A 15132-nucleotide genomic window follows, 5' to 3' on the forward strand; every position below is an offset into this window, starting at 1 on the left:
GGAATGAAATTATTTAGATTCTCCGAAAGTTTGCGAAACCAGGAATATTTTGCTAGATTGTACGACACTGACATTAACAATTCAATTTCTGAGGCGACAGTGATTGATTGTGCACCGCATTACAATGTTATAACCAACTGACGTATATTTATTTGCACTACATAGCCGTAAGAGATTGGCAAATATTTAGAAAACGTGGTACATAAATGGAGAGACTGCACAGCGGCACAGATGTCGTTGCGTGTTTGAATTTTGAATTTGAACATTTTCGAGTTTGATGATTCACTATTCCATCGAAAACTATAACTCGTCACGGATGTCGCATTTTTACGTCAAATCGAAAACATCCGCATCTCGTGGATTGCATTTTTCTATATTGAACTATGGGAATATTTTCAACCTGACTAAATTCTTTTTGAAGAGGGTTAATAAAAAGAAGAAAATATCATTGAAAAGTTAATGAAATCCATTTTCCGTCATTTGGCTGTTTGCATGGACGTGAAGGGGTTGTTGGAGAAACGATTGGCCGATCGAATTGTGTCGGTACTCGGTATGATTCCATCAGAATGTCATATATCAAAATACAGTCTATACGTATGCGACGTTGCATTTGCGGGAACAATGCGTGCAGGTTGACTGCAATTCGCGGCACAAGGTGCAGCAAATACGTGATGGGAATCGTGCCGGAAATTAAGACGAATTAATCCGTTGTGCAACGAACGTTAACACGTACATTAATACTCGATGTTCATGTATAAGGTCTGGTTGCATTTCGGTAGCAACGGATGTCTATTAGCTGCTAGAATAATTAATTCTTCAATACATTATTTGTTCAACCAATAATGTCTATTTCGGAGTGAACGATCTGCAACACAAATGCAAAATGGTTGATGACCATTGTATCACGGCTTGTGGGCGTTAGTGGTAATTGCTGAGCGTCTGATTAGCGTAATCAAGTAGCTATTAATTAGCAGCATCGACTTGAGGCGTCTATGTCTGCGCGAGATCCGCCATATTAGCAGTGTGCCGCGGCGCGGCGCACAGTGGGTAAATTTGACCTAACTTGATTAAAAATCAAAGAACTTTCGATAGAAATGAGGTAGAGCGATGAATTTTTTTTATATTAAAGCTGAAACTATGCAGAATATGGGAAAAATAGGGAGATTACGGTACGAACGGTTTTTAACCTTGAGAAAATTTGTTAAACTTGCACAATTTCAAGAAAATGTGGTTTCTCTGTTACCACGAGCGGAAATTTTTTTTTACATGCTATACATTATTTCCCGTAGATTTTTTCACGCCGATTTCAAATCTGGTCTCAAAATTTGTCTACGACCTCTGGTTTTTTCAAGAAATCGATTTTTGTGACAAGAAATAATTTCAACGAAAACATGATTTCATTAATTTCTTGTCACAAAAATCGATTTCTTGAAAAAACAAGAGGTCGTAGACAAATTTTAAGACCAGATTTGAAATCAGCGTGAAAAAATCTACGGGAAATAATATATAGCATGTTAAAAAAAAATTTCCGCCCGTGGTAACGGAGAAACCACATTTTCTTGAAGTTGTGCAAGTTTAACGAATTTTCTCAAGGTTAAAAACCGTTCGTACCGTAATCTCCCTATTTTTCCCATATTCTGCAAAGTTTCAGCTTTAATTTTTAAAAAATTCATCGCTCTACCTCATTTCTATCGAAAGTTCTTTGATTTTGAATCGAGTTAGGACAAATTTACCCACTGTGCGGAGTAGAGTTAACCCGCACAGGAAGGTTTTCTTTTTAACAAGATTTTGTTGAATATGTTATAAAATTTAATTATTAGTATTTGTTATATTTACTTTCGCAGAGTGATTAAACTTACTTTTAATGTCAATAAAACTGTACGATGTTCGTTAGGAAAATATATAGTTCCTCAGTTTTATTATCTTCATACAATATTTATTCATACAGGCGTTATTTATTTAGATAGGCTTTATACAATTGAATACGTTACAATCATTGATAAATACATCATTTGATTGTTCAATGTCATGAGTATATCTTTTGAATTTTTTAGGGAAGATTGAGTATTATATGCTATCGATATAAAATTTTCTAATTATTATACAAGCAATGCAAATACACACGAATATAAAAGATACGGATCAAAGTACGTAAACAATCAAATGCTCGATTCTAAATTAATAGGAAATAAAAAAAAAAATACAACGAATAAGCCGAATACGAGATAGTCGTTAGGTGGATGCACAATTAATATAATTGCATTCCAAGTGATATATTTGCAGTGTACTGAAATCATTTATATATACATTTCCGCATAAATACAATATGTTTTTTGTTTAATATCGAAGTCATATTAAATGCATTAAATGCATTCAAGAGCGTACGTCGTCGTTTATTCGGCAAAATAAACTTTCTGAAAACAACGAAAAACATGATCTATGTAACTAGCAGAAACCATAAAGCAAAATGCTACGCAATAAAACAATCGTTTCTCTGTGCATACTTTCAAAAATTTAATAGAACTCGATACAGTAGTAGAAAATGAAAAAACTTCACTATCAACTCTTATACATGTAAATATAGTTATACTTCTCCTAACTATATGTATATTCTCCTTCGTTTATTCAGTTCAATAGTATGAACATCTCCTCGAATTACACATACAATTATGCATTCACTTTCATCAATTATTTTATAAATCTTAGAATATAATAGATTTTTTTACACACTTCGATGACCTTACAATTACAGAGAACACTAAAGGAGACAATTGCGTTTCCAGAAGAAACACAATTAAATGTATGAATACACGATAAACTCCCATGAATGATCTAAGCATGCAGTGACTTTTATTCGTTTTTGGACACCCTGTAAAATAGAAAAATTTCCTTAAAATTCGACCAAATGACTCGAGTTTTTGTATTACGGTACTGAATGATGCGTAAAATAAATTTTGAGAAAATTGAAATTTGTCGGAGCTTGTAAAAAAATTTAAAACGCGTCTTGTTAAAGAAATTATTCTGTTTTATATGGTGTTTGCATATTAATAAGAGTCACTACTGATACTAATACGTTCGTATATGTACACTTCCGATAAATGGATGGTTGTTTCGCCCCAGTATACCGAATTGAACGTATAAAGTATAAGGAAATTCGTGTCCGACGACAGTATTATAAGAACTAAGGATTATAAAAGACCGTAGGCAAGTACAGTGTAAAAATAAAATGTCTAAATGTGTCTGACACCATCGAGTCGTCAATGGTGAATTATATTGCATTCCAGGATAATGAAGTTAATTACAAGATCGGTGGTAATTACATAGTTCCCCCGTTAGCGTCGCATACAACTGAGATCCCCGTCTCCGTGCACGTGACTCTACCCATTAGCCTATAACGAACAGTGTCCACTACTCGATAGCAGCTCTCCATGTCATCCTATCGACGCGACGCAAAGGAGGTAAGATCAGATCACCGAAGGAAGCCGAGTGTTCGCCTTGACTGGACCGTTTAAAAAATCCGTAAGAATTTAATGTACATATATAATTCGATCTAAAATAAGAAGTTATACGTACACGTTATATACATTGCGCGTATTGTAATGATTCCTGTTCCGCGGAATAGAAAGCGTGTAAAAAAAGGTCTCGCCTCATTGTCTCTCGCTAGATTTGTGCGCGAGACGTCGCAGAGACGTTCTACATACAATGTTCTTCAATGTACACGTAAGAAAAATGTTATGGAACCCGCGGAGAAATGTGTTCGAAAACTCGAAATTTCTAGGATTACACGGACGCGTAAGGCGTGGATCATAAGTCTTTCGAGGTGGACGGCCTCGTTAGATCCTGCCCGCCTATATACTCCCGCACGTTCTTCATGAAGATCTTCAGAGCGTCCGCCATCGATGAGTCCACCACCTTCTGCGGTATCCAGCCTTTCAAGTTCGTGTCGATTATCCAGGTAAATCGACACCTACCCTCGTCGTCCGGCAGTGTCTCCGCCGCGCAGCAGGTCAGATTGTTCTCCGCCCTACAAAACGTACACTCAAAGAGATTTGATTTACACCACTCTACACACTAACAGTGTGAACATCCTGTATGGTTAACAAGACTTTCATTTTATGTATTGGATCATTAGGCGATATTACCTGATAACACCCTTGCGAATCGGCAGCGCATCATCGCGCACCGATCTTCCACAGATGATGTGGTAATTGTCGTGCTGAAGACGATGTCTCAAGATTACGAAATCGCGTACGCCGATGAGACCGGCGGCCTGGGGCCGCGTTATTTGGTAGACTATGTCCGTGTTCTCATCGATACTCTAGTCAACAAATCAGCATTTAAACGAATGCATTACCGGAAGTACTATTAACACGTTCGCTACCGGTATTTGTTAATTTTAAATAAAAACGTTGGTAGCGAACGTATTAACACCTTCGCGTCGGATGAGATCATTACTTTAATCTTGGTGCACTCCTTGAGCAGCTTGTTCCACGTCGGCGACGAGTCAATCTCGTTGTATAATAAATCTATGAGTGCGGTAGCAGGGGTGTCGATGACTCCCTGAAACCAAAGAATTGCATTAAGATAAAGAATTTTTGGAAAAAGCATTCGGCACTTGGAGAATTACCACTATTTTCCGTAATTTGTCCTGCTTGGGACGATCCATGCAATAGATCACATCGCCGTTCGGCTGTTTCGCTTCAACTCGCCACTCATTCGACAGCAATAGAGTTTGACAATCACCACTAAGCGCGGATGCTCTCATCATGTAGTGTCCTAGCTACGAATTCGAACGGAATTACTTGCGAGCGAGTTCGACCACGGTTACGAGCTTTTTCACGGTTACCTTTACACTTTCGGTGTCATCCTCGTTGTCCGAGGAACCGGAAGAATTCATGGGAGTGAAAAAGATGACTATTGGTTCTTTGGCGGGGAATTGTCTGCCCCCTTGCGAGCCTACGCCTCGCAACAACGGTTCCCTCTCATCCTCTGAGAAATCTGGGAACGGACGGGAAATGTTATTTCCATTGTTCAATTTTTAGATGAGGTTTCATCACGTTATTTGCCATCTTCTTTCCAAATTCTTTAAATTTGGATTGTGATTCAGCAGTCAACGTATTAAATCGATACATTTTTGAGGACACATACTTCGAATCCAATTTCTAGCCTGCATCTCTTGAGGCAACACGCGGATGTCGAAGAACCATGCTTCCACCCAAGGTAGAATGAAAGATGTGAGTATGAGGAGGGCTTGGAATACTGGTTGAGCGCATTTCGACCACTAGAAACAATACTGTCGGTCAATAACGATTTCATGTGCATATGGTCGGTGCAGCGTGGAACTTACGTCGAAGAGAAACACTTTGGCGATTAAGAAAGCACATGTGATGGCAGTCGTCAGCTACAACAAGTACGATACATACGTCCATTTAATAATAAACTAAATACTTTTCTTACTACAGTTAAGTTTTGATCTAAGCGCGACGGAGGTGGTCGTTCTAAGTTAGTTCGCCTACCCCTTCCACTGAGGGGCATACCCCGCGAGGGGCCGAGGAGCTCAAGCTGCCTTGGTCGCCGAGCAGTGTAAACATCCCGCGTAATCCGATACCGAGTCGGGTATATCGGTGTGAACCACTGCATACTAATCGAATTACAAAACTTCTTTATTTTTCACTATCTTTTTATGGGACTTTCACCAACTTATTTGTGACATTTTTCTTATTAAAATCACGCTATACACGATACTATTTCAACTATATTTACTGGTTTAATTGACGGTATGCAGCAAATCCTTCTCTACGTTCGGCGCGGTCAACGCGCGGCCACAAAAAAAAATAGTATCCCCTCACTATCTACTATATGTGACCGCTCAGAACCAAGAACCGGCTTAGATCAAGACTTTACTGTATCGATAACTTATCGAGCAACTTATCAAGTAAAACAGTCTTTCGCTCGAAATGAAATGTATTTGTGAAACCTCTGCACAAAAGTATGCATGAAACCCAACGTAGCGTATAGTCGGAATGAACCGACGCGCGACGGTACTCACAGCTATGAACAGCCAATGGTTCAGATGCAACAGCGCGTAGAACAGCAGCAGGACTACAAACCTGCAGATAGCTGCCATCTGCAAAGATGAAGACCACTGAAACTGATGTTTCTTTGGATGAATAAGGAAATTCGTGTGTGTACTTACCACGATGTCGAACAGTGAAGTTTTTATGTGATAATGGACTACTTGATTCATGAATGCGGACTCCAGATTCTCGCCAGCGATCTGCAAGCAGTTAACAGTGAGAACAAAGAGAGGAAAATTAAACTGGCGATACGAACATCCAAGATAACCGGGTAAACAAAAATCGCTCGGCAGTTTGGCCAGCTGAATACGTGAGATTGTCGAGAGTTTACTGTACAATATAATACAATAGAATGCACGCGTTGCTAGTTCGAAGGTAGTTACGAAGTTCGGAGCAACTTCGCCTTTGTCAGAGCAATATTTAACCCTTGTGAGCTCTTCAGAAATAGTTGCATAAAATACCCTCCTTCACGTTTCGTATACATATGTAATCGTCAGACTAAAAATTCATCCCCTTCTCTTGGAAATAGTAAAACATTTAATTTTTCTCCATTTTCATTGTAAAACACGTTTCTCAAAACCGTGACATTATATTAGGTTGAAGAGAACTCAATCTCTATCTCTATTCTCTATTCTCTATTTTCTATCTCTATCTCTATAAAATCGTGTCTGTCTGTTTGTGACGGCATCAACTGAGAACGGCTGAACGTAAAAAGCTGGGGCTTGAGCCATTAGACGCAGCGTTTCCTCGGGAAGGTTTAGGAGAAATCTGCATTCGAAAAAGTCCATTCGTTCAAAAGTTGTGACGTCATTAGTGACCAAAGACGACTTTTTCGCCCTGTTTTGGGCACGTTTCTGTTTATAACTTTTGGATTTGTTATTGCACGTGGACAAAGTCGCGGACACAGCTAGTCAATTTATAAAAGTACTAGGCCTTTCCGGTGGGTTGCGCAGACAAAAAACGCGCACGGATCAGTTCTGAACGGGTCGGTTATTTTTATTTACAACCACCGCGCTCCGAAATTGTGGTATAATACCTCATACAATACCTAAATATTTAGTAATTGATTAGATACCGACATATTTAATAATGCAAACAATATTTCGAATAATGGTAGAGCAATTTTTAGTGGCGCCTCTCTCAGTGTCACCATTCGAGTGCTAAGGGTTAAAATACGACAGAATTTTCCCTCCAACCTAATAAATTAGATTGAAAAGACAGTGTAAAAGAATGTGTTTCTATCCCAAGATCTTTCGTGCGACTATTCCTGAAGAGCTTAGGAGGGTTAACAGCTCCACAGGAAAGTTCTTTATTTTTTCGTCGCGGGGGAACGCGATCTTACCATCGTGCAGATGAGCCACATGAGGAAGGTGAGTAGGAGGTCGAAGGTGACAAACAGGCAGAAGAAACGTCTGACGTTCGACATCCTTCCGTTCTGCATCGCGCCCGCGATAAGATCCTCCCTGAGGATGATATCCGGGCTGCGAGTCCTGTTGGTGTACGAACTTCTTTCAGAATTTATGGATCCGCCCAGCAAACTTTCCGTGGCTGCCATAGCGTGCCTCGCGTCTTCGTCCATCCCCTAGTGCGTCACCCTTCGATGTCCCCGACGATGGCCTGGAGACAACAATTGCCACTCGAGTTAATGGTACACGTTTCCCTTAGTAACGTCGCACAGCCTCAACCGCAATACGTTCGGAAGCGGTGGGCAACTATTTCTTCCCCTTTCGTTACTAGTTAACGACTTATGCTATTAATTGATGACGAATAGACTGCGGATTTTGTGCATTTGCAAAATGGGTAAAAAATCGTTGAAAATTGGGGATATCTCGAGAAATACACATCAGATCAGAAAAATAAAAGTAGACGTATTTGATATTTTTAAGAATGCTATTCAACAACACCATAATTGACCCCCCACCCCCACCTCCTTTGGGTGGGAGAGGGAATTATTTCAATGTCTTCAGATAAATCGTCCACCCTGTATGTGTTAGGTATAAGAATATCTTGATCTCTGAAAGCAGTAGGTTCAATAATATATAAATTAAGTTGTTGTGTAAGGATTTGAATGGATCTAGCCGTGGCTGCCATGAACTGGTCAGAAAAGATTAAACATTAAACTTTATTTTCGACTGAATGAAGTGATTAATAGGAAGAAAAGAATTTCTATTTGGTCCCGGTCCCCGCCTCTTGCAATTGATGCAGGAAGTTCTTATTTTGCAGGAAGATCTGCAGTCTAGTGGTGAGCGATGACTATTATTTTATCATAAGGAGGAAGACAACTGTGATTGCTTATGGTTCTAGTTGAATAGGACAACCTTCGAGGACGTACGTAGGCAATTGGTACTCCGAGAGTCGATGACGTAGGATCGGCTCTCGGAGCGCAGTTGTCCAGGCGTGGCGTATCTGTGGCAGTAAGTAAAAACGCCGCATGTTACAATTTCAAAAAATTTGAGTTTATGCATTAGTTGAGTTTCAGAGTATAGGATTTATGTATGTGTACGAGGAAAAAAGCCATGAAAACAAATTCGGAAGGCTAAAAAATTATTTATTTACTTATTATTATTATTATAATAATGCAATTTTACCGATGTCCGGCCTGAAGAATTAGTAGTGAAAACTTTGAACGGCAATATCACGAATATGAATACAATTGTTAGAATAGAATTGGTATGTTATTTTGTATTGACAAAAAGGGAAAAATATATCTCGATCAGTTTTTCATTGTTTTACTAGGCATTGTAGTATTTAATTCCTTGTATTTGGTTAGAGTATCCTCAACAGCTGATATGACGTCATCGTTTACATTAAAACGATGGGAAGTCTTATCGGATGAGTGTACGAAGCCGATTTGAAATAATCCATCGATCGTTGAGCAAGGGATGATCTTTTTCAATATTTCGAGAGCATATTGTATTCGCGAAAATGATTAAATTTCTAAAACAAATTACCAACAATTATAATTCTAAAAATTCTTTAACAAGTTCAAAAATTGGAAATTTTGCAACATTACTGCACATTAAGTGCAGGAGGACACAAAAACGCGACGGTAAAGAGAAGAATGCTGATCCTCATTGTCGCACAATGCATCGATTCCAATGTAGATCGGCTTACGATAAATCACGAGATCAAGGAACAAAAATAATCTCGTTTACAGTTCATTGTTTCGATAACAGATCGACAAAATGCATTTTCCATATCTGTGATAGATTAAGGTCGTACCTACAACGTCTGAATCTGTTAAAATATTTGCATACGACAAATTCAAGTATCTAATTCTAAGTAATACTCGACTTAGGATCGAGATTATTTTTTATCGTTATTTACAAACAATGTCAATTTAAGATATAACTTCGAGATAAGGTACAATAATTTCAATAATGATTGATCCGAGTCTTCGAGGGTCCAATTGGTCTCAAAATATAATACAGAATTTGATTTCTGTCGGAAAAGAATTGAATTCCATTTCGTTCCAGATCAAAACAGTTTACTCAGTTAAATCCCCGAAATAAAATGAAATGCAACAGCTGACATGATCAGTGACTGGCGAATGCTACAAATCGCTTTCTCAACAAAACATTGTATGTTCCAAGTACGATCAATCAAAGATTTTTATATGAATGAATGGTACGATGTGAATGTTTATTGATAACAGAACTCCCCGCTCCAATTGATACTAACGATACATTCTAACCTCAAAATTTTCATGCAGAACGTTACATCGCTTTACTCTGGGAGCTTGTCAGGCTTTTTAAGCATCGATCATTTTTAAATTATACTCCGAAGCATTCGAGTAAAATCATGCAGTCCTAACATGAAGCAATTAATCCGAAAAGGTCGTTTCCAACTGAAAAAAATGGGTGGTGTGTGATCAATGACTTTTGTTTACCGTTCAGATCCTATGAATTCTTATAAATCCATTCGGGTTGGTGAAGAGTCGACCGTCAACACGTAGCACTTACGCATCGTTCCGTTGTACACGATTTCCGGGTGGATTTAATGAAATTTAAACGGCACAACTAATGTCAAAATTTCCTTTGATAGGATAAACACAAGCAACTATAGCAATTTATGTACGTGAGCTGTGAGTTCTTTGATAGGTTCTTTCACTGGAGTAATGGCGGCGCCATGTGATAGGGTGGTCACAGACTTAACATCCCTACAGTGATTGTACATGCAATGCATTTTTCTGTCTATTCGGTTCTGAATTACCGACTCTGTAGAAAATGCTGCGCTCTACAGAGAATAATAGTGGCGCTCTCTATGATGAAATGCCTAAACCACGGACTCTGAGAAGAATCAATTGCTGGTAATGTTTGTCCAGCATTTTCAGCTGTTTGCCACTACGTGAAGTGGCGCCATTTTGAGATTCTAGAGTGGTTTACTTCACTGGTTACACTGTTAGATGTCCGTAGCGTTTCTGTGTCCGCGACGAAGCAATTTTGCAAAAAAATGATGATTAGCCTTAATCGAAGCAATTTAAGTGAGTTTTAGGTGAGTTTGGTGCGCGCAATCATTAAGAGTGTTTCCAGACCAAAAACATTAATCTTGAGTTCGTGGTTTGCTGAAATATGTGAGTATGTTCAGATTAAATAAACATTCTTGTGCATTCTCGTAGAGATTTCTTAACTTTGAAGGGCTCAAATTAAAGTCTGAAAAACATATTTCATATTTCATATTGAAACATATTTCGAAGGCTCAGATTAGAGCGAATAAATATAATATTGTTTCAATAATAATAATCAAAGATTATATCATATGGATAGAAGTCAAATCAATTTAGTGTGCGTTGTTATTTATAATTCTAGCGCAGAATATTATTCCCGGAGGACTTGCAATTTTTCTGTAACAACATCTTTTTGAGGGTAGATTGCAGTCAGTGGAATATTGTAACTATGATAGATGTCGGTCGCGAACGTAATACATAATTGGTAAACTACTTGTACAGCATCCGATCGAACGCTTAAAGAATTAATAATAAATCTCGAACACGATCGCGAACACCCTTTTTCTACGTATAGACAAGGTTTCATTAACATTGTAGTTCTCGAGGCACCGCGAGAGCGGAAGAGTGAGTCTTTGACGGGTATCATCGGAGCTGGTTTTCCGCGATTAATTCCCAAATATAATCAGACGGGAGAGGTTTCGTCTACATTTCTCCGCAAACAAGAATCTCCCGGGGTGGCTGTAATGAGAAGAAAAAATTCCGATTCGGTAGTTTCCGAAGCGGCATAACTCCTCGTATATATGCCGGAGCCGTAGCTCGACGAGGAGGGATCACCCCGACCCTGATTCGCTCGTCTGAAAACCTTGCTCTTTTACGCAATTTTAGCGTTTATTAAAGTTTGCTCGCAAATGAAACGAAGCCCATATAACCTACCTAATTTAGCGAGTAGCATTTTCGAGTGGGGGCCACTCCAGGAGAGGAGGAGAGGCCGGGTTCTATTGACAGCGGTTATTGCCTAACTGCGTGCCTCCACCTAATATGCCCGCTCGGGGATTCGCATGCAGGGCCGGCTCGAACGAAAACTGCGAAACACGCCTGTGAATCTTTAATTCCGTCGGTGGTAATCCAGCATCCCTCTCTTCTGGCTCCGGTGTGCCCACCCCCCGGCCTATCCGGGCTTGATTTTTTTCCCCCGGCTATCTCCCAGCCCGAGCGTATCGTATGGGAATTCTTTATCGCCGTTTGCAAACGACGCCAAACCCCCGCCACCTCTGCTGACTTTTCATTTATTCGATCGTCGATACCGACGTTATCACTTTTCCTCTCTTCGCCGCTCCGCGCCACGCCGTTCTTCAACAGCGCTCATCACCTCAAAGAATTTCGAGACACTCGATAGCCTTTCCGCTTCTATACGAAACTTTCGATTCCACTGGACCACTATCGTTTATTAAAATAGAATTGCTACTTTAAGGGGGTAGACTCGATTCTAGGATTGCAAAGGTGCGGGATGCGCCTTCTCATTTATCGATAATGCATGCGATAGGCTTTTCCAGTAGTAGTCAAAAGCGCTAGATACAAGATCAATTTAGGCCGCAGGCGCCCTCAAAAATACTATCTTTACGTTTACAAGACGTAATTTGCATTATTCGGCAGCATGTTGTTGTCGCAGCTTTATCAAAATAGCTACATGCGCAGCTATATTCTTCCGAATTACGCCTCGTAAACGTAAAAATAGGACCATCCCGTACCATTGAAATCCTAGAAACGAGACTGCCCCCTTAAGAAAGAAAATAGATTTTCATTTCACTCCAGTTTGTTGCGATTCAGATACAAAATGTTTATGTTGCAGAAAGATTCGCTGTCTAGTGATAAGGGATGAAAAATGAGTAATTCTACAGTTGATTCCAACTGTGTTGTGTGATCGTTGAATAGTCCTATTTTCCATCTTGTTTCATTTCCCTTGTGAAAATTGGTTTGTCGTTGATTTTACTACTTCTGAGAAATGCGAAGATGCTCTCGCAGAAAATTCTGAAATAAAAGTGGAATGGAACATATGGAACGTCGTAAAATATGCTCTTGTAATTCTGATAAGGGATGAAAAATGAATAGTATCAACGAGGCATTCCCATTGTTAATGCACGTCGTGCATTGCTCACCGAGTTCGATCGTTGTAAAAATTACAGTATTTGGTATCTTACGAGGTAATTCGGGGATTTCGAATTGATGGATATTTCGAAAAATGAAAGTTTGTCTGGCTCGCGCGTACAGCCGCGAACGGATGCGAGCAAATGACGGCCCTGCCTGCATTTGAAACTCTGTTAACTCTCCGAATATTAGCTCGTCGAGCGAGATTAACCCCATTGTATCCTGTTGAAAATGATGACATCACCATTAAACTCCCGTCGGCTTGCGGAAATTGATTAAACTATCAAATTAGCTTTACTAATATCAACACATCAACATCGAACGCCGGCTCCCGGCTTCGGAGGTTCAAACCTCGATGACATGAATTTACATGTCCGACGATCGTTCGACGTACATTCATCGGTCTGATTATATTTCGTAAGAGGTCCGCAATTACGAGCCTGCTATACATGGCAGTCGCGATTTCGGGTGGAACTTCGTACCTACCGATAACAAAGTCGCTGCCTTCGGTAGCACATTGAATTCAATTATTTCGCAATTCGAAATTCACTCGCTTCATTCAATTAAATTACAATATAATTCGTTTTCACAATTGATTAATATCATTGTTCTAAGAATTATGCATATGAAAATGAGGATGTATTCGTGCACGTCTATTTAAATACCCGTGAAATAGTACCACGTGTCACCACGTGTGTACTTAAAATGACACACACTAAAGTACGTGTATGAAAGTGCACGTGTGTTATTAACATAAGTTTAAAACCACGATCACTAATATAAATGCGTCGTCGAAGAATGTAAAAATAGAATGCGGCACAAATGTGTAAGTTACCGTAAATAGTTAACAATTGAAATAGGTTATTAGAAAATTAGAAGTTACGTGAAACTTTTGTAATGCGAGGATTTAATTTTCCAATTTTAATTTTGGTAGTATGTCTTGCATACAGGAAATCTGTATAAGTCCCCGTTCAGACACGGCGGAAACTGCGCGTTTTCGATCACGCGAATATGATTTATAATACATTAGCGTCTTCGTATTCGTTCACACGTGTCTGCGCGGTCCAAACAATCCAAAACAAAAATCGCGCGGTTTCTGCCGTGAATGGGCCCGAAATATTAACTCGATCGGTTTCATAATGATTTCAGTTCTGCATACTAATTATAATAACGGTCAGGCTACAAGGCCATCAATTGTGTCAAACTGTTATTGCTGTAGAGAACGTCTTACGATTCTATGCCTTGGGGAGTTCCGACAAATAATGGTCGGAACCGAATGACTCCCTAATCCAGTTAGCGCCTTTCGGGTTTGTATAACCTGATAATCCTCTCGTAAAAGCGTAAATGCGAAGGTACCCTTCGAACAATAGATCGAAATCCGATTATAGAGGCTGTCTCTTAATATTCGCAACTCCTACAAATCACTAACAATAAGTACCATAGAAATTCTAGAAATCAATTAAGTTGACTACGGATTTCGCTAAGAAAATCGATTTAGACTTTATTTCTGCGCACATTCTCCGTTACCCTGTTAATCTGTGCTGGGATTGAAGCACGTCAACCAAAGACAGTAAATTCATGTCTCCTCAATTTAAGAATTTAGTAAGAATTCATTTGCATAAAATCCATTTTAATTTCCGAGGACGAGTACGGGGCGCAGAAACATTAGTGATGATACAAGATGGTTCAAGATATTAAAATTTTATTTTTCTGTATCCTGCATTAAAACTCGCAGAATAAACTATACTCGTTATTTCGGTTTATTTAACATTTTTTTACAAACATGGGTCCCCTTTTGTCAATACTTACCAATTTATTATTTTTATATGTATATTCAATTAAATCTTTTGAGCTTCTCGTACATTCCATCATGAAAATCACTAAAAATATCGCAAATACTTATGCAGTGAACGTTTCTTTGTTACATTTTCTACTGAAAACATGCATGAGGTGTAATCCTCTCCAGTACAGGGTTAACATTAACAGGCGTGACAAAAATAATGCTAACGAAAGTTAATCCGACGGAATAGTTAAGCGTCCACGGTGTAAATATAGGATTTTTAGAGCAAGGCGAGTGGGTGGAGCAACAACAGACCGTGAGTTTCAAGGATCCGAGTAGGGGTACGCTCGCGGTGCCCGTTCCCAGTGTGTCGAAGCATCCCTTTGCATCCAGCATCCAGGAACTGCGGAGCGTTAGATGTACTGTGAAGGGAAGTGTGAACAATTTCGCGCATTGTCAAGACTATAATATGGATGGCTGGCAGGATAATTATTGGAGGCCGTTTGAATCTAACTGTTTCCTTCATTAGCAGTCTCAGTTCGCCCTGGTGCCGTCTACGTTCCACCCCCGCCGAGGACTTCCCTCTCTATCTCTTTCTCTCTATCTGAATTTTGTGCAGAATTACCCGCCATTATCATAATTGCGCTATTACCGATAATATCTGCGACTCAGCTTCGAAACTG

General features: G+C 39.4%; 1 protein-coding gene across 1 annotated transcript; it reads right to left on the reverse strand.

The window, feature by feature from the left end:
• Positions 1-1914: 1914 nt before the first annotated feature.
• Positions 1915-10218, reverse strand: Start1 (Steroidogenic acute regulatory protein-like). Its single transcript, XM_076423247.1, has 11 exons — positions 9967-10218; positions 7420-7694; positions 6197-6277; positions 6050-6127; positions 5348-5401; positions 5149-5281; positions 4847-4998; positions 4628-4780; positions 4456-4560; positions 4143-4318; positions 1915-4024 (listed from the first exon to the last, which is right to left on the reverse strand). The coding sequence occupies exons 2-11, from the start codon at positions 7654-7656 to the stop codon at positions 3805-3807; spliced, it is 1389 nt and encodes a 462-aa protein (XP_076279362.1). The 5' UTR covers positions 7657-7694; positions 9967-10218; the 3' UTR covers positions 1915-3804.
• Between the last annotated feature and the right edge of the window lie 4914 nt (positions 10219-15132).

This window comes from Lasioglossum baleicum, chromosome 5 (assembly GCF_051020765.1).
Source record: "Lasioglossum baleicum chromosome 5, iyLasBale1, whole genome shotgun sequence".
Lineage (NCBI taxonomy): Eukaryota > Metazoa > Arthropoda > Insecta > Hymenoptera > Halictidae > Lasioglossum > Lasioglossum baleicum.

What these genes read in the sequence shown, in the direction of transcription:
- Start1 (XM_076423247.1), bottom strand. Translation starts at nt 7,656, where the DNA reads ATGGACGAAGACGCGAGGCACGCTATGGCAGCCACGGAAAGTTTGCTG. An exon ending in TGTGGCTCATCTGCACGATG is followed by an intron (nt 6,278 to 7,419) that starts GTAAGATCGCGT and finishes AACTGCTTGCAG; the next exon opens with ATCGCTGGCGAGAATCTGGA. An exon ending in ATTCGCAAGGGTGTTATCAG is followed by an intron (nt 4,025 to 4,142) that starts GTAATATCGCCT and finishes TACGTTTTGTAG; the next exon opens with GGCGGAGAACAATCTGACCT.